We start from the raw sequence: 23,881 nt of genomic DNA, 5'->3' as shown, positions 1-23,881 counted from the left end.
TGCTCATGGACGCCTCCATGATTTCACAGAAGTGTGATTGACTTGGAGTTACATTGTGTTGTTTAAGTGTTCCCTTTATTTTTTTGAGCAGTGTAGTTAACCAAAAAGCTATCTGCATTGACCCCCCCAAGCTATAAGACTGCTAAATAGTTAAACAACAGCTGTAGACCTAACAGTGAAATGCTTACTTATGGGCCCTTCCCAACAATGCAGAGAGAAATAATAACAAACACAAGAGTCAATGCAGATAGCCCAGGTAGCTTTTTGGTTAAGAAGCATGTGACAAATACAATTTCATTTGCCGATTTGATTTGCAATCGCCTCCGGGTGCAGAGAGAGACAGAGACACAGAGAGAGAGAGCGAGAAAGAGAGAGAGTGACACAGAGAGTGTAGTGCACTATACAGTGCCATTTTGGACACAGCCGTGGTCTGGTCAGTTACCTGAGAGTCAGTGTTGAGGTGTGTGTATCATCTCACCTGAGAGTCAGCATTGAGCAGTGGTATAAAGTACTTAAGTAGAAATACTTTAAAGTACTGCTTAACTCGTTTTTTGGGGGTATCTGTACTAGGACTATTAATATTTTTGACAACTTTCACTTCCCTACATTCCTAAAGGAAATAAGGTACTTTCTACTGCTTACATTTTCCCTGACACCCAAAAGTACTCGTTTGACAGGAAAATGGTCCAATTCACGCACTTATCAAGAGAATATCCCTGGTCATCCCTACTGCCTCTGATCTGGAGGACTCACTAAACAGAGAACATCCCTGGTCATCCCTACTGCCTCTGATCTGGAGGACTCACTAAACAGAGAACATCCCTGGTCATCCCTACTGCCTCTGATCTGGCGGACTCACTAAACAGAGAACATCCCTGGTCATCCCTACTGCCTCTGATCTGGCGGACTCACTAAACAGAGAACATCCCTGGTCATCCCTACTGCCTCTGATCTGGCGGACTCACTAAACAGAGAACATCCCTGGTCATCCCTACTGCCTCTGATCTGGCGGACTCACTAAACAGAGAACATCCCTGGTCATCCCTACTGCCTCTGATCTGGTGGACTCACTAAACAGAGAACATCCCTGGTCATCCCTACTGCCTCTGATCTGGCGGACTCACTAAACAGAGAACATCCCTGGTCATCCCTACTGCCTCTGATCTGGCGGACTCACTAAACAGAGAACATCCCTGGTCATCCCTACTGCCTCTGATCTGGCGGACTCACTAAACAGAGAACATCCCTGGTCATCCCTACTGCCTCTGATCTGGCGGACTCACTAAACAGAGAACATCCCTGGTCATCCCTACTGCCTCTGATCTGGCGGACTCACTAAACAGAGAACATCCCTGGTCATCCCTACTGCCTCTGATCTGGCGGACTCACTAAACAGAGAACATCCCTGGTCATCCCTACTGCCTCTGATCTGGCGGACTCACTAAACAGAGAACATCCCTGGTCATCCCTACTGCCTCTGATCTGGTGGACTCACTAAACAGAGAACATCCCTGGTCATCCCTACTGCCTCTGATCTGGCGGACTCACTAAACAGAGAACATCCCTGGTCATCCCTACTGCCTCTGATCTGGCGGACTCACTAAACAGAGAACATCCCTGGTCATCCCTACTGCCTCTGATCTGGCGGACTCACTAAACAGAGAACATCCCTGGTCATCCCTACTGCCTCTGATCTGGCGGACTCACTAAACAGAGAACATCCCTGGTCATCCCTACTGCCTCTGATCTGGCGGACTCACTAAACAGAGAACATCCCTGGTCATCCCTACTGCCTCTGATCTGGCGGACTCACTAAACAGAGAACATCCCTGGTCATCCCTACTGCCTCTGATCTGGCGGACTCACTAAACAGAGAACATCCCTGGTCATCCCTACTGCCTCTGATCTGGCGGACTCACTAAACAGAGAACATCCCTGGTCATCCCTACTGCCTCTGATCTGGAGGACTCACTAAACACACACACTTCATCTGTAAATTATGTCTGAGTGCTGGAGTGAGCCCCTGGCAATCCGTCAATTAAAAAACAAGAACATTGTGCCGTCTGGATTGCTTACTATGAGGAATTTTTTATTATTTGAATTTTTACTTTTGATACTTAAGTATATTTAAAACCAAGTACTTTTAGACTTTTACTCAAATGGAATTTGACTGGGTGACTGGTCACTTAACTCATCTTCTATTAACCTATTTAATCCCATCAGTCACAATTGTGACCGACCATAAATCACACTTTTCCAATAAAATGATGATTGATTACTTCAAAGGCTTACTAATGACACAAGATTAGGATATTTTCATGTCTGGGGAAAAAAATATATAAAAAATGAAATCGGGATTAAATGTGGGTTAAGGTATCTTTACTTTTACTCAAGTATGACAAGTGGGTACTTTTTCCACCACTGGCGTTGAGTGTGATGATCTCACCTGAGAGTCAGCGTTGAGTGTGATGATCTCACCTGAGAGTCAGTGTTGAGTGTGATGGTCTCACCTGAGAGTCAGCGTTGAGTGTGATGGTCTCACCTGAGAGTCAGCGTTGAGTGTGGTGATCTCACCTGAGAGTCAGCGTTGAGTGTGATGATCTCACCTGAGAGTCAGTGTTGAGTGTGATGGTCTCACCTGAGAGTCAGCGTTGAGTGTGATGATCTCACCTGAGAGTCAGCGTTGAGTGTGGTGATCTCACCTGAGAGTCAGTGTTGAGTGTGATGATCTCACCTGAGAGTCAGTGTTGAGTGTGATGATCTCACCTGAGAGTCAGTGTTGAGTGTGATGATCTCACCTGAGAGTCAGCGTTGAGTGTGATGATCTCACCTGAGAGTCAGTGTTGAGTGTGATGATCTCACCTGAGAGTCAGTGTTGAGTGTGATGATCTCACCTGAGAGTCAGCGTTGAGTGTGATGGTCTCACCTGAGAGTCAGCGTTGAGTGTGATGGTCTCACCTGAGAGTCAGCGTTGAGTGTGATGATCTCGTCGTCAGGTTCCAGCAGCTTGCAAGCATAGGCGATGTTGATGGCTGTCTCCTGTTTGTCCCCTGTCAGAACCCAGATCTGGAGCCCTGCCTTCCGCAGCGACGCAATGGTCTCTGGGACACCATCTTGTAGACGGTCCTCTATACCCGTTGCTCCTAGAAAACCATACAAACATCAACAGCTGTTGCATTAAACCATAACCTTTCTAGAGGTCTTCAGTGGACATCAGTGTTGAAGGTATGCAGTACTAGTATGTACATCAGTGTTGAAGGTATGCAGTATCAGTGTTGAAGGTATGCAGTACTAGTATGTACATCAGTGTTGAAGGTATGCAGTACTAGTATGGACATCAGTGTTGAAGGTATGCAGTACTAGTATGTACATCAGGGTTGAAGGTATGCAGTACTAGTATGGACATCAGCGTTGAAGGTATGCAGTACTAGTATGTACATCAGGGTTGAAGGTATGCAGTACTAGTATGTACATCAGGGTTGAAGGTATGCAGTACTAGTATGCACATCAGTGTTGAAGGTATGCAGTACTAGTATGTACATCAGTGTTGAAGGTATGCAGTACTAGTATGGACATCAGTGTTGAAGGTATGCAGTACTAGTATGTACATCAGTGTTGAAAGTATGCAGTACTAGTATGTACATCAGTGTTGAAGGTATGCAGTACTAGTATGGACATCAGTGTTGAAGGTATGCAGTACTAGTATGGACATCAGTGTTGAAGGTATGTGTTGCTACCATGTTGTCATGTGTTGTCATGTTGTGTTGCTGCCATGCTGTGTTGTCATGTTGTGTTGCTGCCATGCTGTGTTGTCATGTGTTGCTGCCATGCTGTGTTGTCATGTGTTGCCGCCATGCTGTGTTGTCATGTGTTGCCGCCATGCTGTGTTGTTGTCATGTGTTGCCGCCATGCTGTGTTGTTGTCATGTGTTGCCGCCATGCTGTGTTGTTGTCATGTGTTGCCGCCATGCTGTGTTGTTGTCATGTGTTGCTGCCATGCTGTGTTGTTGTCATGTGTTGCTGCCATGCTGTGTTGTTGTCATGTGTTGCTGCCATGCTATGTTGTTGTCATGTGTTGCTGCCATGCTATGTTGTTGTCATGTGTTGCTGCCATGCTGTGTTGTTGTCATGTGTTGCTGCCATGCTGTGTTGTTGTCATGTGTTGCTGCCATGCTGTGTTGTTGTCATGTGTTGCCGCCATGCTGTGTTGTTGTCATGTGTTGCCGCCATGCTGTGTTGTCGTGTTGTGTTGCCGCCATGCTGTGTTGTCGTGTTGTGTTGCCGCCATGCTGTGTTGTCGTGTTGTGTTGCCGCCATGCTGTGTCGTCGTGTTGTGTTGCCGCCATGCTGTGTTGTCGTGTTGTGTTGCTGCCATGCTGTGTCGTCGTGTTGTGTTGCCGCCATGCTGTGTTGTCGTGTTGTGTTGCCGCCATGCTGTGTCGTCGTGTTGTGTTGCCGCCATGCTGTGTCGTCGTGTTGTGTTGCCGCCATGCTGTGTTGTTGTCATGTGTTGCTGCCATGCTATGTTGTTGTCTTAGGTCTCTCTTTATGTACAGGAGGACTGGCCGGGGTAGGTTAGGGTTTGGCCAGGGTAGGGTTTGGCCAGGGTAGGGTTTGGCCAGGGTAGGGTTTGGCCAGGGTAGGTAAGGTTAGGGTTTGGCCAGGGTAGGTTAGGGTTTGGCCAGGGTAGGTTAGGGTTTGGCCAGGGTAGGTTAGGGTTTGGCCAGGGTAGGTTAGGTTAGGGTTTGACTACGGTAGGTTAGGGTTTGGCCAGGGTAGGGTAGGGTTTGGCCAGGGTAGGGTTTGTCCAGGGTAGGGTTTGGCCAGGGCAGACCTTCATTGTAAATACTAATTTGTTCTTAACTGAATTACTTAGTTAAATAAAGGTTAAATAAAATAAATAAAACCTTCATGAACACAACCAAATTATTATTTTAGCAATAGCATGTATGCTATGTTAGCTTGAAGGGGGGTCCTTTGAGGCCCAGCGGTCCTAGTGTTAAGGGTCCTTTGAGGCCCAGCGGTCCTAGTGTTAAGGGTGGGGGGTCCTTTGAGGCCCAGCGGTCCTAGTGTTAAGGGTGGGGGGTCCTTTGAGGCCCACCAGTCCCAGTGTTAAGGGTGGGGGGTCCTTTGAGGCCCACCAGTCCCAGTGTTAAGGGTGGGGGGTCCTTTGAGGCCCAGCGGTCCTAGTGTTAAGGGTGGGGGGTCCTTTGAGGCCCAGCGGTCCTAGTGTTAAGGGTGGGGGGTCCTTTGAGGCCCACCGGTCCTAGTGTTAAGGGTGGGGGGGTCCTTTGAGGCCCAGCGGTCCTAGTGTTAAGGGTGGGGGGGGGGTCCTTTGAGGCCCAGCGGTCCTAGTGTTAAGGGTGGGGGGTCCTTTGAGGCCCAGCGGTCCTAGTGTTAAGGGTGGGGGGTCCTTTGAGGCCCACCGGTCCTAGTGTTAAGGGTGGGGGGTCCTTTGAGGCCCACCGGTCCTAGTGTTAAGGGTGGGGGGGTCCTTTGAGGCCCAACGGTCCTAGTGTTAAGGGTGGGGGGTCCTTTGAGGCCCACCGGTCCTAGTGTTAAGGGTGGGGGGGGGGTTCTTTGAGGCCCAGCGGTCCTAGTGTTAAGGGTGGGGGGGTCCTTTGAGGCCCAGCGGTCCTAGTGTTAAGGGTGGGGGGGTCCTTTGAGGCCCAGCGGTCCTAGTGTTAAGGGTCCTTTGAGGCCCAGCGGTCCTAGTGTTAAGGGTCCTTTGAGGCCCAGCGGTCCTAGTGTTAAAGGTAGGGGGTCCTTTGAGGCCCAGCGGTCCTAGTGTTAAAGGTGGGGGGTCCTTTGAGGCCCAGCGGTCCTAGTGTTAAGGGTGGGGGGGTCCTTTGAGGCCCAGCAGTCCTAGTGTTAAGGGTGGGGGGTCCTTTGAGGCCCAGCGGTCCTAGTGTTAAGGGTGGGGGGGTCCTTTGAGGCCCAGCGGTCCCAGTGTTAAGGGTGGGGGGGTCCTTTGAGGCCCAGCGGTCCTAGTGTTAAGGGTGGGGGGTCCTTTGAGGCCCAGCGGTCCTAGTGTTAAGGGTGGGGGGTCCTTTGAGGCCCACCGGTCCTAGTGTTAAGGGTGGGGGGGTCCTTTGAGGCCCAGCGGTCCTAGTGTTAAGGGTGGGGGGTCCTTTGAGGCCCACCGGTCCTAGTGTTAAGGGTGGGGGGGGTTCTTTGAGGCCCAGCGGTCCTAGTGTTAAGGGTGGGGGGGTCCTTTGAGGTCCAGCGGTCCTAGTGTTAAGGGTGGTGGGGTCCTTTGAGGCCCAGCGGTCCTAGTGTTAAGGGTGGGGGGTCCTTTGAGGCCCACCGGTCCTAGTGTTAAGGGTCCTTTGAGGCCCAGCGGTCCTAGTGTTAAGGGTCCTTTGAGGCCCAGCGGTCCCAGTGTTAAGGGTGGGGGGTCCTTTGAGGCCCAGCGGTCCTAGTGTTAAGGGTGGGGGGTCCTTTGAGGCCCACCAGTCCCAGTGTTAAGGGTGGGGGGTCCTTTGAGGCCCAGCGGTCCTAGTGTTAAGGGTGGGGGGTCCTTTGAGGCCCAGCGGTCCTAGTGTTAAGGGTGGGGGGTCCTTTGAGGCCCAGCGGTCCTAGTGTTAAGGGTGGGGGGGTCCTTTGAGGCCCAGCGGTCCCAGTGTTAAGGGTCCTTTGAGGCCCACCGGTCCCAGTGTTAAGGGTAACAACTTTACCTAATAGATGCAGGTTGATCTCCAGCCTCAGAGCAGACTGAAACAGCAGCTCTTCTCTTCCCTGTATGGCCGTCTCTGCCTCCAGATGATGTCGCAACCAGACAGCATACTCCTCCTTAGTCATAACCTGCCACAGACAGACAGACAGCGACACAGACAGACAGCGACACAGACAGACAGAGACACAGAGACACAGACAGAGACACAGACAGCGACACAGACAGCGAGACACAGACAGACACAAAAAATCTAGTCAGATTATTTTTATTTATTTTATCAGGGAGTCATACTGAGACCAAGGTCTATTTTACAGATGAGCCCTGAATTACATAAATGACAGAAAATACACACATCAAAATATAAAAACCAAATGCAAGCAGAAAGAAAAACACGGTCAAAGAAAAACACACATTAATCAGTAATGAAGTCCTCAAATCAGCTGTCTGACCTAGAGGGGTCACTTAGAAATGTCCTTGTTTTCCATGAAAACAGACATGAAATGAGCTGCAAAATGAATAGGAAATATAGTCAAGACGTTGACAAGGATATAAATAATGATTTTTAATTGAAATAATAATTGTGTCCTTTAAACTTTGCTTTCGTCAAAGAATCCTCCATTTGCAGAAATTACAGCCTTTACAGACCTTAGTTGTCAATTTGTTGAGGTAATCTGAAGAGATTTCACCCCATGCTTCCTGAAGCACCTCCCGCAAGTTGGATTGATGGGCACTTCTTACGTACCATACGGTCAAGCTGCTCCCACAACAACTCAATAGGGTCCATAAATAGTTCTTGCATAGTTTGGAGCTGTGCTTTGGGTCATTGTCCTGTTGTAGGAGGAAATTGGCTCCAATTAAGCGCCAATTAAGCGCAGTCGATGGCAAAATGGAGTGATGGCCTTCCTTCTTCAAGATCCCTTTGACCCTGTACAAATCTCTCACTTTACCACCACCAAAGCACCCCCAGACCATCACATTGCCTCCACTATGATTGACAGATGGCGTCAAGCACTCCTCCAGCATCTTTTAATTTTTTCTGCGTCTCACGAATGTTCTTCTTTGTGATCCGAACACCTCAAACTTAGATTCGTTTGTCCATATTTTTTTTTCCTCCAATCTTCCTCTGTCCAGTGTCTGTGTTCTTTTGCCAATCTTAATCTGTTATTTTTACTGGGCAGTCTGAGATATGGCTTTTTCTTTGCAACTCTGCCTAGAAGGCCAGCATCCCGGAGTCCCCTCTTCACTGTTGACGTTGAGACTGGTGTTTTGCGGGTACTAATTAACGAAGCTGCCAGTTGAGGACTTGTGAGGCGTCTGTTTCTCAAACTAGACACTCTAATGTTCTTGTCCTCTTGCTCAGTTGTGCACCGTGGCCTCACACTCCTCTTTCTATTCTGGTTAGAGCCAATTTGCTCTGTTCTGTGAAGGGAGTAGTACACAGCGTTGTACGAGATCTTCAGTTTCTTGGCAATTTCTCGCATGGAATAGCCTTCAATTCTGAGAACAAGAAGAGACTGACGAGTTTCAGAAGAAAGCTCTGTTTCTTGCCATTTTGAGCCTGCAATCGAACCCACAAATGCTGATGCTCCAGATACTCAACTAGTCTAAAGAAGGCCAGTTTTATTGCAAAAGGGTTTTCTAATGATCAATTAGCCTATTAAGCTAACACAACGTGTCATTGGAACACAGGAGTGATGGTTGCTGATAATGGGCCTCTGTACGCCTATGTAGATATACCATTAATAAAATGTATTTATTTCCAGCTACAATAGTCATTTACAACATTAATCTCTCCACTATATTTCTGATCAATTTGATGTTATGTTAATGCTTTTCTTTCAAAAACAAGGACATTTCTAAGTGACCCCAAACTTTTGAACAGTAGTGAACATTTACAATAAATTTCAAAAGATAAGATCTTAGCTGAGAATTAATCAAGGATTCTAATATTTTAGCTAGGCAAGAAAGTAGAGAAATAGGAAAATACTTATTTAGGTCACAAGGGGGAGTACATGGACCTCCTTCCAGACCCTGGGGATAGTACCAGGTATAATATCACGTTAGGGGGAGTACATGGGTCACCTTCCAGACCCTGGGGATAGTACCAGGTATAATCATCAGGTTAGGGGGAGTACATGGGCCTGGGGATAGTACCAGGTATAATATCAGGTTAGGGGGAGTACATGGGCCTGGGGATAGTACCAGGAATAATATCAGGTTAGGGGGAGTACATGGGCCTGGGGATAGTACCAGGTATAATCATCAGGTTAGGGGGAGTACATGGGTCTCCTTCCAGACCCTGGGGATAGTACCAGGTATACTATCAGGTTAGGGGGAGTACATGGGCCTGGGGATAGTACCAGGTATAATATCAGGTTAGGAGGAGTACATGGGCCTCCTAGGGATAGTACCAGGTAAAATCATCAGGTTAGGGGGAGTACATGGGCCTGGGGATAGTACCAGGTATAATCATCAGGTTAGGGGGAGTACATGGACCTCCTTCCAGACCCTGGGGATAGTACCAGGTATAATCATCAGGTTAGGGGGAGTACATGGGTCTCCTTCCAGACCCTGGGGATAGTACCAGGTATAATCATCAGGTTATGGGGAGTACATGGGTCTCCTTCCAGACCCTGGGGATAGTACCAGATATAATATCAGGTTAGGGGGAGTACATGGGCCTCCTTCCAGACCCTGGGGATAGTACCAGGTATAATCATCAGGTTAGGGGGAGTACATGGGTCTGGGGATAGTACCAGGTATAATCATCAGGTTAGGGGGAGTACATGGGCCTCCTTCCAGACCTTGGGATAGTACCAGGTATAATCATCAGGTTAGGGGGAGTACATGGGTCTGGGGATAGTACCAGGTATAATCATCAGGTTAGGGGGAGTACATGGGCCTCCTTCCAGACCCTGGGGATAGTACCAGGTATAATCATCAGGTTAGGGGGAGTACATGGGTCTGGGGATAGTACCAGGTATAATCATCAGGTTAGGGGGAGTACATGGGTCTGGGGATAGTACCAGGTATAATATCAGGTTAGGGGGAGTACATGGGCCTCTTTCCAGACCCTGGGGATAGTACCAGGTATAATATCAGGTTAGGGGGAGTACATGGGTCACCTTCCAGACCCTGGGGATAGTACCAGGTATAATCATCAGGTTAGGGGGAGTACATGGGCCTCCTTCCAGACCCTGGGGATAGTACCAGGTATAATCATCAGGTTAGGGGGAGTACATGGGTCTGGGGATAGTACCAGGTATAATCATCAGGTTAGGGGGAGTACATGGGCCTCCTTCCAGACCCTGGGGATAGTACCAGGTATAATCATCAGGTTAGGGGGAGTACATGGGTCTGGGGATAGTACCAGGTATAATCATCAGGTTAGGGGGAGTACATGGGCCTCCTTCCAGACCCTGGGGATAGTACCAGGTATAATCATCAGGTTAGGGGGAGTACATGGGTCTGGGGATAGTACCAGGTATAATCATCAGGTTAGGGGGAGTACATGGGTCTGGGGATAGTACCAGGTATAATATCAGGTTAGGGGGAGTACATGGGCCTCTTTCCAGACCCTGGGGATAGTACCAGGTATAATATCAGGTTAGGGGGAGTACATGGGTCACCTTCCAGACCCTGGGGATAGTACCAGGTATAATCATCAGGTTAGGGGGAGTACATGGGTCTGGGGATAGTACCAGGTATAATCATCAGGTTAGGGGGAGTACATGGGTCTGGGGATAGTACCAGGTATAATATCAGGTTAGGGGGAGTACATGGGCCTCTTTCCAGACCCTGGGGATAGTACCAGGTATAATATCAGGTTAGGGGGAGTACATGGGTCACCTTCCAGACCCTGGGGATAGTACCAGGTATAATCATCAGGTTAGGGGGAGTACATGGGTCACCTTCCAGACCCTGGGGATAGTACCAGGTATAATCATCAGGTTAGGGGGAGTACATGGACCTCCTTCCAGACCCTGGGGATAGTACCAGGTATAATCATCAGGTTAGGGGGAGTACATGGGTCACCTTCCAGACCCTGGGGATAGTACCAGGTATAATCACCAGGTTAGGGGGAGTACATGGGCCTCCTTCCAGACCCTGGGGATAGTACCAGGTATAATCACCAGGTTAGGGGGAGTACATGGGCCTCCTTCCAGACCCTGGGGATAGTACCAGGTATAATCATCAGGTTAGGGGGAGTACATGGGTCTGGGGATAGTACCAGGTATAATCATCAGGTTAGGGGGAGTACATGGGCCTCCTTCCAGACCCTGGGGATAGTACCAGGTATAATCATCAGGTTAGGGGGAGTACATGGGTCTGGGGATAGTACCAGGTATAATCATCAGGTTAGGGGGAGTACATGGGCCTCCTTCCAGACCCTGGGGATAGTACCAGGTATAATCATCAGGTTAGGAGGAGTACATGGGCCTCCTTCCAGACCCTGGGGATAGTACCAGGTATAATCATCAGGTTAGGGGGAGTACATGGGCCTCCTTCCAGACCCTGGGGATAGTACCAGGTATAATCATCAGGTTAGGGGGAGTACATGGGCCTCCTTCCAGACCCTGGGGATAGTACCAGGTATAATCATCAGGTTAGGGGGAGTACATGGGTCTCCTTCCAGACCCTGGGGATAGTACCAGGTATAATCATCAGGTTAGGGGGAGTACATGGGTCTCCTTCCAGACCCTGGGGATAGTACCAGGTATAATCATCAGGTTAGGGGGAGTACATGGGCCTCCTTCCAGACCCTGGGGATAGTACCAGGTATAATCATCAGGTTAGTGGGAGTACATGGGTCTGGGGATAGTACCAGGTATAATCATCAGGTTAGGGGGAGTACATGGGCCTCCTTCCAGACCCTGGGGATAGTACCAGGTATAATCACCAGGTTAGGGGGAGTACATGGGCCTCCTTCCAGACCCTGGGGATAGTACCAGGTATAATCATCAGGTTAGGGGGAGTACATGGGTCTGGGGATAGTACCAGGTATAATCATCAGGTTAGGGGGAGTACATGGGCCTCCTTCCAGACCCTGGGGATAGTACCAGGTATAATCATCAGGTTAGGGGGAGTACATGGGCCTCCTTCCAGACCCTGGGGATAGTACCAGGTATAATCATCAGGTTAGGGGGAGTACATGGGCCTGGGGATAGTACCAGGTATAATCATCAGGTTAGGGGGAGTACATGGGCCTGGGGATAGTACCAGGTATAATCATCAGGTTAGGGGGAGTACATGGGCCTGGGGATAGTACCAGGTATAATCATCAGGTTAGGGGGAGTACATGGGCCTGGGGATAGTACCAGGTATAATCATCAGGTTAGGGGGAGTACATGGGCCTCCTTCCAGACCCTGGGGATAGTACCAGGTATAATCACCAGGTTAGGGGGAGTACATGGGCCTCCTTCCAGACCCTGGGGATAGTACCAGGTATAATCACCAGGTTAGGGGGAGTACATGGGTCTCCTTCCAGACCCTGGGGATAGTACCAGGTATAATCATCAGGTTAAGGGGAGTACATGGGTCTCCTTCCAAACCCTGGGGATAGTACCAGGTATAATCACCAGGTTAGGGGGAGTACATGGGCCTCCTTCCAGACCCTGGGGACAGTACCAGGTATAATCATCAGGTTAGGGGGAGTACATGGGCCTCCTGGGGATAGTACCAGGTATATTCATCAGGTTAGGGGGAGTACATGGGCCTGGGGATAGTACCAGGTATAATCATCAGGTTCGGGGGAGTACATGGGTCTCCTTCCAGACCCTGGGGATAGTACCAGGTATAATCACCAGGTTAGGGGGAGTACATGGGCCTCCTTCCAGACCCTGGGGATAGTACCAGGTATAATCACCAGGTTAGGGGGAGTAAATGGGCCTCCTTCCAGACCCTGGGGATAGTACCAGGTATAATCACCAGGTTAGGGGGAGTACATGGGCCTCCTTCCAGACCCTGGGGATAGTACCAGGTATAATATCAGGTTAGGGGGAGTACATGGGCCTCCTTCCAGACCCTGGGGATAGTACCAGGTATAATCATCAGGTTAGGGGGAGTACATGGGCCTCCTTCCAGACCCTGGGGATAGTACCAGGTATAATCATCAGGTTAGGGGGAGTACATGGGCCTCCTGGGGATAGTACCAGGTATAATCATCAGGTTAGGGGGAGTACATGGGCCTCCTTCCAGACCCTGGGGATAGTACCAGGTATAATATCAGGTTAGGGGGAGTACATGGGCCTCCTTCCAGACCCTGGGGATAGTACCAGGTATAATATCAGGTTAGGGGGAGTACATGGGCCTCCTTCCAGACCCTGGGGATAGTACCAGGTATAATATCAGGTTAGGGGGAGTACATGGGCCTCCTTCCAGACCCTGGGGATAGTACCAGGTATAATATCAGGTTAGGGGGAGTACATGGGCCTCCTTCCAGACCCTGGGGATAGTACCAGGTATAATATCAGGTTAGGGGGAGTACATGGGCCTGGGGATAGTACCAGGTATAATCATCAGGTTAGGAGGAGTACATGGTGGAGTACATTAAAACCAAAGTTTCTGTCAAGTGAAAAGCCGAGATAAAATGATTAAAAGCATCACGTATCCCATTCATCTTCTTCGTTATGATGCCAGAGACCAGATAGTACATCTGTTTCTCAATTGTCTGAAAGTTTTCCAGTCCACTACAGAGTCAGTTTTCCTTGCTTTTGGCCCAGGCCTGATTTCTCATGTGAATGAGCTTAATGATGAAAATAGTTTCAAAATAAAAGTCCTATTAGTGTTGAAGATGTATTGCTGAAGCTGCGGTACCTTTTTTGCGATGCAGAGAGTCCGGAGACCATCAGCAGCGTAGAGGTTCAGGTAATTCTGGGTCTTGTACAGGATCTTTCTTTGGCGTTTCCCTTTGGAATCATCTGAAAAGTCAAAGATTAATGGAAGTTTGCATCAACATCAACAAGAATATATACTATTTGCCAGAGTCCCACTCGACCGGTCACAACTCTCCTTCCCTGGCAATAGAGAACAGTAAAACTCCAGCCAACACGTTTAAAAAGGTCAAAGTTGACACCAAAACATTCATGTATCTGTCAGGAAAGTTACTTCACACATCACCACCAAACATTTAGGAAACTTCTAAAGTGATATTCAGTAACAGATTCCTCTATAACATCACCACAACCAGTCCACATGCTGCTTCTGACTCAGCTCTGAGAGTCTGGTTTCAACTGAGACCATTTATTTAGCTGTAATTACAGTCATTCCCTCCCTGTTCAATCGAGGACTCTGGCATCCAGAAGTTTCAGTGGTAGGACAACATCTTGATCAAGTCAGAAGATGATAGCTTCTCTAGAGTGAACCTACTGCCGACTTAGCCTGGTCCCAGATCTGTTTGTGCTGTCTTCAGTGTTTTCTGTAAGTAAGTGGGGCCAAACATAAAAGTAGCCAGCCAGGGAGTTCTGGGATGTGGGAGTCCGGGGGGGGACATGCCCCTGAAATAATTTGTGCAGAACGACCTCTTCTGGTGCTTTCTAAGGCCTTGATTCCATCTGAAATACACAGCTAAATGAATTGAATACTTTAACAACTTTACCAGATTGGTCAAATGAGTTATGGTGTAGAGTAAGAAGACAATTTAAATTACTGAAAATGTATGAATTCAGTGTGGTAGTTGTTTTGGATATCGTCTAGGCGATTATGATCAGGACTACTTTCTAAGTTAAAGAACATTAAAAGCTATTTTTAACATTAAAACTCAAGATTAAATTCATATTTACACTGTTACTGCAAGGAATGAATTGCCATCAATATCTTTAATAATAATACAATTCAAGTATGACATTAGCTTTTATAACATTCAATCTGTTTTCGTTTATAATATTTTGGACCAGAATGAGGCTCTCGTCTTCACTACCTATTGGTCCTGCAGTGAGGATTCAACATCTTCATCAGAATGAGGCTCTCGTCTCCACTACCTATTGGTCCTGCAGTGAGGATTCAACATCTTCATCAGAATGAGGCTCTCGTCTCCACTACCTATTGGTCCTGCAGTGAGGATTCAACATCTTCATCAGAATGAGGCTCTCGTCTCCACTACCTATTGGTCCTGCAGTGAGGATTCAACATCTTCATCAGAATGAGGCTCTCGTCTCCACTACCTATTGTTCCTGCAGTGAGGATTCAACATCTTCATCAGAATGAGGCTCTCGTCTCCACTACCTATTGTTCCTGCAGTGAGGATTCAACATATTCATCAGAATGAGGCTCTCGTCTCCACTACCCTATTGTTCCTGCAGTGAGGATTCAACATATTCATCGAATGTTTCCATATTTATCTGCAGATAATAGTCAAAAAGCAGTGACCGAGTTGGTCAATCAGAGCCGTTGGTGAACAACCAATCACTAGGCTACACCGATGAGTCACATGACCCCAACGTTGACCAGGCTCTATCTGAACTACAGTCTGTCTTCATTGTATTATGATACTGTTGTGTCTGTTATTACCCCCCAACGTTGACCAGACTCTATCTGAACTACAGTCTGTCTTCATTGTATTATGATACTGTTGTCTGCTATTGACCCCAACGTTGACCAGACTCTATCTGAACTACAGTCTGTCTTCATTGTATTATGATACTGTTGTGTCTGTTATTACCCCCCAACGTTGACCAGACTCTATCTGAACTACAGTCTGTCTTCATTGTATTATGATACTGTTGTCTGCTATTGACCCCAACGTTGACCAGGCTCTATCTGAACTACAGTCTGTCTTCATTGTATTATGATACTGTTGTCTGCTATTGACCCAACGTTGACCAGACTCTATCTGAACTACAGTCTGTCTTCATTGTATTATGATACTGTTGTGTCTGTTATTACCCCCCAACGTTGACCAGACTCTATCTGAACTACAGCCTGTCTTCATTGTATCCTAGAAAAATACAAAGATCTTAGATTACTGTCCCGATGCGATAACTACGTTGTATGAATAGCAAAGGGATATATGAGATTGACACCTTTTATAAACTAGTCAACATAAGCTGTTCTTCGTCAATAAAATAACGTAAATAGCCTTTGCGACCCGACTCCGTGGCTTGCTATTGGCTGATGAAACACACAAAATAAAAGAAATGAATGCGCCACAAAGCAATAATGAAGTGGATTTAAACTCATTGTTACCTCTTACACAACATGGACACTTACACAACATCACGCTCTCTCTCTCCTCCGTGTAAATTCACTCTCAGGAGACAATGATTAAACATGTTCTCCCTCCTCCGTAAAATTCGTAGCTAACGTAGCTCTACTCTGGAGAGGCGTAACCTAACGTAGCTCTACTCTGGAGAGGCGTAACCTAACGTAGCTCTACTCTGGAGAGGCGTAACCTAACGTAGCTCTACTCTGGAGAGGCGTAACCTAACGTAGCTCTACTCTGGAGAGGAGTAACCTAACGTAGCTCTACTCTGGAGAGGCGTAACCTAACGTAGCTCTACTCTGGAGAGGAGTAACCTAACGTAGCTCTACTCTGGAGAGGCGTAACCTAACGTAGCTCTACTCTGGAGAGGCGTAACCTAACGTAGCTCTACTCTGGAGAGGCGTAACCTAACGTAGCTCTACTCTGGAGAGGCGTAACCTAACGTAGCTCTACTCTGGAGGCGTAACCTAACGTAGCTCTACTCTGGAGAGGAGTAACCTAACGTAGCTCTACTCTGGAGAGGCGTAACCTAACGTAGCTCTACTCTGGAGAGGCGTAACCTAACGTAGCTCTACTCTGGAGAGGCGTAACCTAACGTAGCTCTACTCTGGAGAGGAGTAACCTAACGTAGCTCTACTCTGGAGAGGTGTAACCTAACGTAGCTCTACTCTGGAGAGGTGTAACCTAACGTAGCTCTACTCTGGAGAGGTGTAACCTAACGTAGCTCTACTCTGGAGAGGTGTAACCTAACGTAGCTCTACTCTGGAGAGGTGTAACCTAACGTAGCTCTACTCTGGAGAGGTGTAACCTAACGTAGCTCTACTCTGGAGAGGTGTAACCTAACGTAGCTCTACTCTGGAGAGGTGTAACCTAACGTAGCTCTACTCTGGAGAGGTGTAACCTAACGTAGCTCTACTCTGGAGAGGCGTAACCTAACGTAGCTCTACTCTGGAGAGGCGTAACCTAACGTAGCTCTACTCTGGAGAGGCGTAACCTAACGTAGCTCTACTCTGGAGAGGCGTAACCTAACGTAGCTCTACTCTGGAGAGGAGTAACCTAACGTAGCTCTACTCTGGAGAGGCGTAACCTAACGTAGCTCTACTCTGGAGAGGCGTAACCTAACGTAGCTCTACTCTGGAGAGGCGTAACCTAACGTAGCTCTACTCTGGAGAGGAGTAACCTAACGTAGCTCTACTCTGGAGAGGCGTAACCTAACGTAGCTCTACTCTGGAGAGGAGTAACCTAACGTAGCTCTACTCTGGAGAGGAGTAACCTAACGTAGCTCTACTCTGGGGAGGCGTAACCTAACGTAGCTCTACTCTGGAGAGGCGTAACCTAACGTAGCTCTACTCTGGAGAGGCGTAACCTAACGTAGCTCTACTCTGGAGAGGCGTAACCTAACGTAGCTCTACTCTGGAGAGGCGTAACCTAACGTAGCTCTACTCTGGAGAGGCGTAACCTAACGTAGCTCTACTCTGGAGAGGCGTAACCTAACGTAGCTCTACTCTGGAGAGGCGTAACCTAACGTAGCTCTACTCTGGAGAGGCGTAACCTAACGTAGCTCTACTCTGGAGAGGCGTAACCTAACGTAGCTCTACTCTGGAGAGGCGTAACCTAACGTAGCTCTACTCTGGAGAGGCGTAACCTAACGTAGCTCTACTCTGGAGAGGCGTAACCTAACGTAGCTCTACTCTGGAGAGGCGTAACCTAACGTAGCTCTACTCTGGAGAGGCGTAACCTAACGTAGCTCTACTCTGGAGAGGCGTAACCTAACGTAGCTCTACTCTGGAGAGGCGTAACCTAACGTAGCTCTACTCTGGAGAGGCGTAACCTAACGTAGCTCTACTCTGGAGAGGCGTAACCTAACGTAGCTCTACTCTGGAGAGGCGTAACCTAACGTAGCTCTACTCTGGAGAGGCGTAACCTAACGTAGCTCTACTCTGGAGAGGCGTAACCTAACGTAGCTCTACTCTGGAGAGGCGTAACCTAACGTAGCTCTACTCTGGAGAGGCGTAACCTAACGTAGCTCTACTCTGGAGAGGCGTAACCTAACGTAGCTCTACTCTGGAGAGGCGTAACCTAACGTAGCTCTACTCTGGAGAGGCGTAACCTAACGTAGCTCTACTCTGGAGAGGCGTAACCTAACGTAGCTCTACTCTGGAGAGGCGTAACCTAACGTAGCTCTACTCTGGAGAGGAGTAACCTAACGTAGCTCTACTCTGGAGAGGCGTAACCTAACGTAGCTCTACTCTGGAGAGGCGTAACCTAACGTAGCTCTACTCTGGAGAGGAGTAACCTAACGTAGCTCTACTCTGGAGAGGCGTAACCTAACGTAGCTCTACTCTGGAGAGGCGTAACCTAACGTAGCTCTACTCTGGAGAGGCGTAACCTAACGTAGCTCTACTCTGGAGAGGCGTAACCTAACGTAGCTCTACTCTGGAGAGGCGTAACCTAACGTAGCTCTACTCTGGAGAGGCGTAACCTAACGTAGCTCTACTCTGGAGAGGCGTAACCTAACGTAGCTCTACTCTGGAGAGGCGTAACCTAACGTAGCTCTACTCTGGAGAGGCGTAACCTAACGTAGCTCTACTCTGGAGAGGCGTAACCTAACGTAGCTCTACTCTGGAGAGGCGTAACCTAACGTAGCTCTACTCTGGAGAGGCGTAACCTAACGTAGCTCTACTCTGGAGAGGCGTAACCTAACGTAGCTCTACTCTGGAGAGGCGTAACCTAACGTAGCTCTACTCTGGAGAGGCGTAACCTAACGTAGCTCTACTCTGGAGAGGCGTAACCTAACGTAGCTCTACTCTGGAGAGGAGTAACCTAACGTAGCTCTACTCTCTAGAGTATTCACGTTCAGAGAGTATTCACGTTCAGAGAGTATTCACGTTCAGAGTGTATTCACGTTCAGAGAGTATTCACGTTCAGAGTGTATTCACGTTCAGAGAGTATTCACGTTCAGAGAGTATTCACGTTCAGAGAGTATTCACGTTCAGAGAGTATTCACGTTCAGAGAGTATTCACGTTCAGAGTGTATTCACGTTCAGAGTGTATTCACGTTCAGAGTGTATTCACGTTCAGAGAGTATTCACGTTCAGAGAGTATTCACGTTCAGAGAGTATTCACGTTCAGAGAGTATTCACGTTCAGAGAGTATTCACGTTCAGAGTGTATTCACGTTCAGAGTGTATTCACGTTCAGAGTGTATTCACGTTCAGAGTATTCACGTTCAGAGAGCATTCACGTTCAGAGTGCATTCACGTTCAGAGAGTATTCACGTTCAGAGAGTATTCACGTTCAGAGAGTATTCACGTTCAGAGAGTATTCACGTTCAGAGAGTATTCACGTTCAGAGAGTATTCACATTCAGAGAGTATTCACGTTCAGAGAGTATTCACGTTCAGAGAGTATTCACGTTCAGAGTGTATTCACGTTCAGAGTGTATTCACGTTCAGAGTGTATTCACGTTCAGAGAGTATTCACGTTCAGAGTGTATTCACGTTCAGAGTGTATTCACGTTCAGAGAGTATTCACGTTCAGAGTGTATTCACGTTCAGAGTGTATTCACGTTCAGAGTGTATTCACGTTCAGAGTGTATTCACGTTCAGAGAGTATTCACGTTCAGAGTGTATTCACGTTCAGAGTGTATTCACGTTCAGAGTGTATTCACGTTCAGAGTGTATTCACGTTCAAAGTGTATTCACGTTCAGAGTGTATTCACGTTCAGAGAGTATTCACGTTCAGAGAGTATTCACGTTCAGAGAGTATTCACGTTCAGAGAGTATTCACGTTCAGAGAGTATTCACATTCAGAGAGTATTCACGTTCAGAGAGTATTCACGTTCAGAGTATTCACGTTCAGAGTATTCACGTTCAGAGAGTATTCCCGTTCAGAGACTATTCACGTTCAGAGAGTATTCACGTTCAGAGTGTATTCACGTTCAGAGAGTATTCACATTCAGAGAGTATTCACGTTCAGAGTATTCACGTTCAGAGAGTATTCACGTTCAGAGTGTATTCACGTTCAAAGTGTATTCACGTTCAGAGTGTATTCACGTTCAGAGTGTATTCACGTTCAGAGTGTATTCACGTTCAGAGTGTATTCACGTTCAAAGTGTATTCACGTTCAGAGTGTATTCACGTTCAGAGAGTATTCACGTTCAGAGAGTATTCACGTTCAGAGAGTATTCACGTTCAGAGAGTATTCACGTTCAGAGAGTATTCACGTTCAGAGAGTATTCACATTCAGAGAGTATTCACGTTCAGAGAGTATTCACGTTCAGAGTATTCACGTTCAGAGTATTCACGTTCAGAGAGTATTCCCGTTCAGAGACTATTCACGTTCAGAGAGTATTCACGTTCAGAGTGTATTCACGTTCAGAGAGTATTCACATTCAGAGAGTATTCACGTTCAGAGTATTCACGTTCAGAGAGTATTCACGTTCAGAGAGTATTCACGTTCAGAGAGTATTCACGTTCAGAGAGTATTCACGTTCAGAGTGTATTCACGTTCAGAGAGTATTCACGTTCAGAGAGTATTCACGTTCAGAGAGTATTCACGTTCAGAGAGTATTCACACCACATTTTGTTGTGTTACTGCCCGAATTTAAAATTGATTCAATTGAGATGTGTCACTGGCCCACACACAATACCCCATAAAGCCAAAGTGGAATTATATTGTTCAAATTTTTTACAAATTAATCAAAAATGAAGAGCTGAAATGTCTTGATTCAATAAGTATTCAACCCCTTTGTTATGGTAAGGAGCCTAAATACGTTCAGGAGTAAAAATGTGCTTAACAAGTCACATAATAAGTTGTATGGACTCACTCTGTTCAATAATAGTGTTTAACATGATTTTTCAATGACCACCTCATCTCTGTACCCCGGTCAAGCAGTGAATTTCAAACACAGATTCAACCAAAGACCAGGGAGGTTTTCCAATGCCTCAAAGAAGGGCACAGGATTGGTAGATGGGTCAAAAAAATGAAGGCTCCTATGCAGTTACTACAGTAGGTGGCAGTATAGGCCTCTCCAACCCAGCTCCTCTTTAAATCTTCCAATCCTCCTTTCTGTAAATGTAACTCTAGCAGGAAAACCATATGTCACTTTTTGGCCGACCCCGACCAAATTCACATAGCATTGTGAGTTATAGATCTGTCATTCTCATTGAAGGCAAGTCTCTAAGAAGCGGTAGATCTGTTCTATCTGCACTATTTCTATGCTGCCCGTTCTTAAGTTTAGTTTTTTGTGTCTTACATTCGGTTTGTCCACCAGCTTCAAAACAGCTGAAAATACAATATTATTGGTTATTGAACATATATTTCACAGCTGTTCAGATTGTACAATGATATTGTCTACAGTAGACTTGCTTGTTTTGTTACACAAACTGAAATTAGGCAAACTATTAGAACTTTAGCAACCAGGAAATGACAGAGCTATTTCTGCATAGTGCATCTTTAAATGTCCAAGAACATTCATCTTTTTTGTTTGTTGTTGTTGCCAACATGGAGCCTGTGCACATTCCATGTAATACGTTGGATTTTGTTGGTCTTTACTTGTACAGAATCCAAGTAAACCTTGTCTGTTCCGTCTATCACTGAAGAACCAGATAAAACATGTTAGCAGACATGACATATGAGGGCGGTGGTCATTCCATTGAACGGGAGAGTCATAGTGTGAATACATAGTTACTGTACACATTACATATATTGATGTTTTGGGAGACACAGGGTAGACTTATTCAGAGCTGGGCTGAGACACAGGGTAGGCCTATTCAGAGCTGGGCTGAGACACAGGGTAGACCTATTCAGAGCTGGGCTGAGACACAGGGTAGACCTATTCAGAGCTGGGCTGAGACACAGGGTAGGCCTATTCAGAGCTGGGCTGAGACACAGGGTAGGCCTATTCAGAGCTGGGCTGAGACACAGGGTAGACCTATTCAGAGCTGGGCTGAGACACAGGGTAGGCCTATTCAGAGCTGGGCTGAGACACAGGGTAGGCCTATTCAGAGCTGGGCTGAGACACAGGGTAGACCTATTCAGAGCTGGGCTGAGACACAGGGTAGGCCTATTCAGAGCTGGGCTGAGACACAGGGTAGGCCTATTCAGAGCTGGGCTGAGACACAGGGTAGGCCTATTCAGAGCTGGGCTGAGACACAGGGTAGGCCTATTCAGAGCTGGGCTGAGACACAGGGTAGGCCTATTCAGAGCTGGGCTGAGACACAGGGTAGGCCTATTCAGAGCTGGGCTGAGGCACAGGGTAGACCTATTCAGAGCTGGGCTGAGACACAGGGTAGGCCTATTCAGAGCTGGGCTGAGACACAGGGTAGGCCTATTCAGAGCTGGGCTGAGACACAGGGTAGGCCTATTCAGAGCTGGGCTGAGACACAGGGTAGACCTAGGTACAGAGCTGGGGGATGAGGAACAGAGCTGGGGGATGAGGAACAGAGCTGGGGGATGAGGAACAGAGCTGGGCTGGGGGATGAGGAACAGAGCTGGGGGATGAGGAACAGAGCTGGGCTGGGGGATGAGGAACAGAGCTGGGGGCTGAGGAACAGAGCTGGGGGATGAGGAACAGAGCTGGGGGCTGAGGAACAGAGCTGGGGGATGAGGAACAGAGCTGGGCTGGGGGATGAGGAACAGAGCTGGGGGATGAGGAACAGAGCTGGGGGATGAGGAACAGAGCTGGGCTGGGGGCTGAGGAACAGAGCTGGGGGATGAGGAACAGAGCTGGGCTGGGGGCTGAGGAACAGAGCTGGGGGATGAGGAACAGAGCTGGGTTGGGGGATGAGGAACAGAGCTGGGCTGGGGGATGAGGAACAGAGCTGGGCTGGGGGATGAGGAACAGAGCTGGGGGATGAGGAACAGAGCTGGGGGATGAGGAACAGAGCTGGGCTGGGGGATGAGGAACAGAGCTGGGGGCTGAGGAACAGAGCTGGGGGATGAGGAACAGAGCTGGGGGATGAGGAACAGAGCTGGGGGCTGAGGAACAGAGCTGGGGGCTGAGGAACAGAGCTGGGGGATGAGGAACAGAGCTGGGGGATGAGGAACAGAGCTGGGCTGGGGGCTGAGGATCAGAGCTGGGGGATGAGGAACAGAGCTGGGGGATGAGGAACAGAGCTGGGCTGGGGGCTGAGGAACAGAGCTGGGGGATGAGGAACAGAGCTGGGTTGGGGGATGAGGAACAGAGCTGGGCTGGGGGATGAGGAACAGAGCTGGGCTGGGGGATGAGGAACAGAGCTGGGGGATGAGGAACAGAGCTGGGGGATGAGGAATAGAGCTGGGCTGGGGGATGAGGAACAGAGCTGGGCTGGGGGAAGAGGAACAGAGCTGGGCTGGGGGATGAGGAACAGAGCTGGGGGATGAGGAACAGAGCTGGGGGATGAGGAATAGAGCTGGGCTGGGGGATGAGGAACAGAGCTGGGCTGGGGGAAGAGGAACAGAGCTGGGCTGGGGGATGAGGAACAGAGCTGGGCTGGGGGATGAGGAACAGAGCTGGGGGATGAGGAACAGAGCTGGGGGATGAGGAACAGAGCTGGGGGATGAGGAACAGAAGCTGGGGGCTGAGGAACAGAGCTGGGTGATGAGGAACAGAGCTGGGCTGGGGGATGAGGAACAGAGCTGGGGGATGAGGAACAGAGCTGGGGGATGAGGAACAGAGCTGGGGGATGAGGAACAGAGCTGGGGGATGAGGAACAGAGCTGGGGGATGAGGAACAGAGCTGGGGGATGAGGAACATAGCTGGGGGATGAGAAACAGAGCTGGGCTGGGGGATGAGGAACAGAGCTGGGCTGCGGGATGAGGAACAGAGCTGGGGGATGAGGAACAGAGCTGGGGGCTGAGGAACAGAGCTGGGGGCTGAGGAACAGAGCTGGGGGATGAGGAACAGAGCTGGGCTGGGGGAAGAGGAACAGAGCTGGGCTGGGGGCTGAGGAACAGAGCTGGGGGCTGAGGAACAGAGCTGGGGGCTGAGGAACAGAGCTGGGGGATGAGGAACAGAGCTGGGGGAT

At 48.5% G+C, this 23,881-nt stretch overlaps 1 protein-coding gene across 1 annotated transcript in view; it reads right to left on the bottom strand.

Annotated features, from left to right (window-relative positions):
* Positions 1 to 2,958: 2,958 nt before the first annotated feature.
* atp10a (ATPase phospholipid transporting 10A) overlaps positions 2,959 to 23,881 on the bottom strand; it is a gene marked incomplete at its 3' end in the record, with an annotated part of 110,602 nt that continues 89,679 nt past the window's right edge. Inside the window, 3 exon segments of the mRNA XM_071342261.1 lie at positions 2,959 to 3,143; positions 6,677 to 6,803; positions 13,492 to 13,595. Of these exon segments, the coding sequence (XP_071198362.1) occupies positions 2,959 to 3,143; positions 6,677 to 6,803; positions 13,492 to 13,595 (416 nt within the window).

Source organism: Salvelinus alpinus, chromosome 15, assembly GCF_045679555.1.
Source record: "Salvelinus alpinus chromosome 15, SLU_Salpinus.1, whole genome shotgun sequence".
NCBI classification, from domain to species: domain Eukaryota; kingdom Metazoa; phylum Chordata; class Actinopteri; order Salmoniformes; family Salmonidae; genus Salvelinus; species Salvelinus alpinus.
Note: the sequence above shows the minus strand (reverse complement) of the source record. Positions and strands in the feature narration are given on the sequence as shown.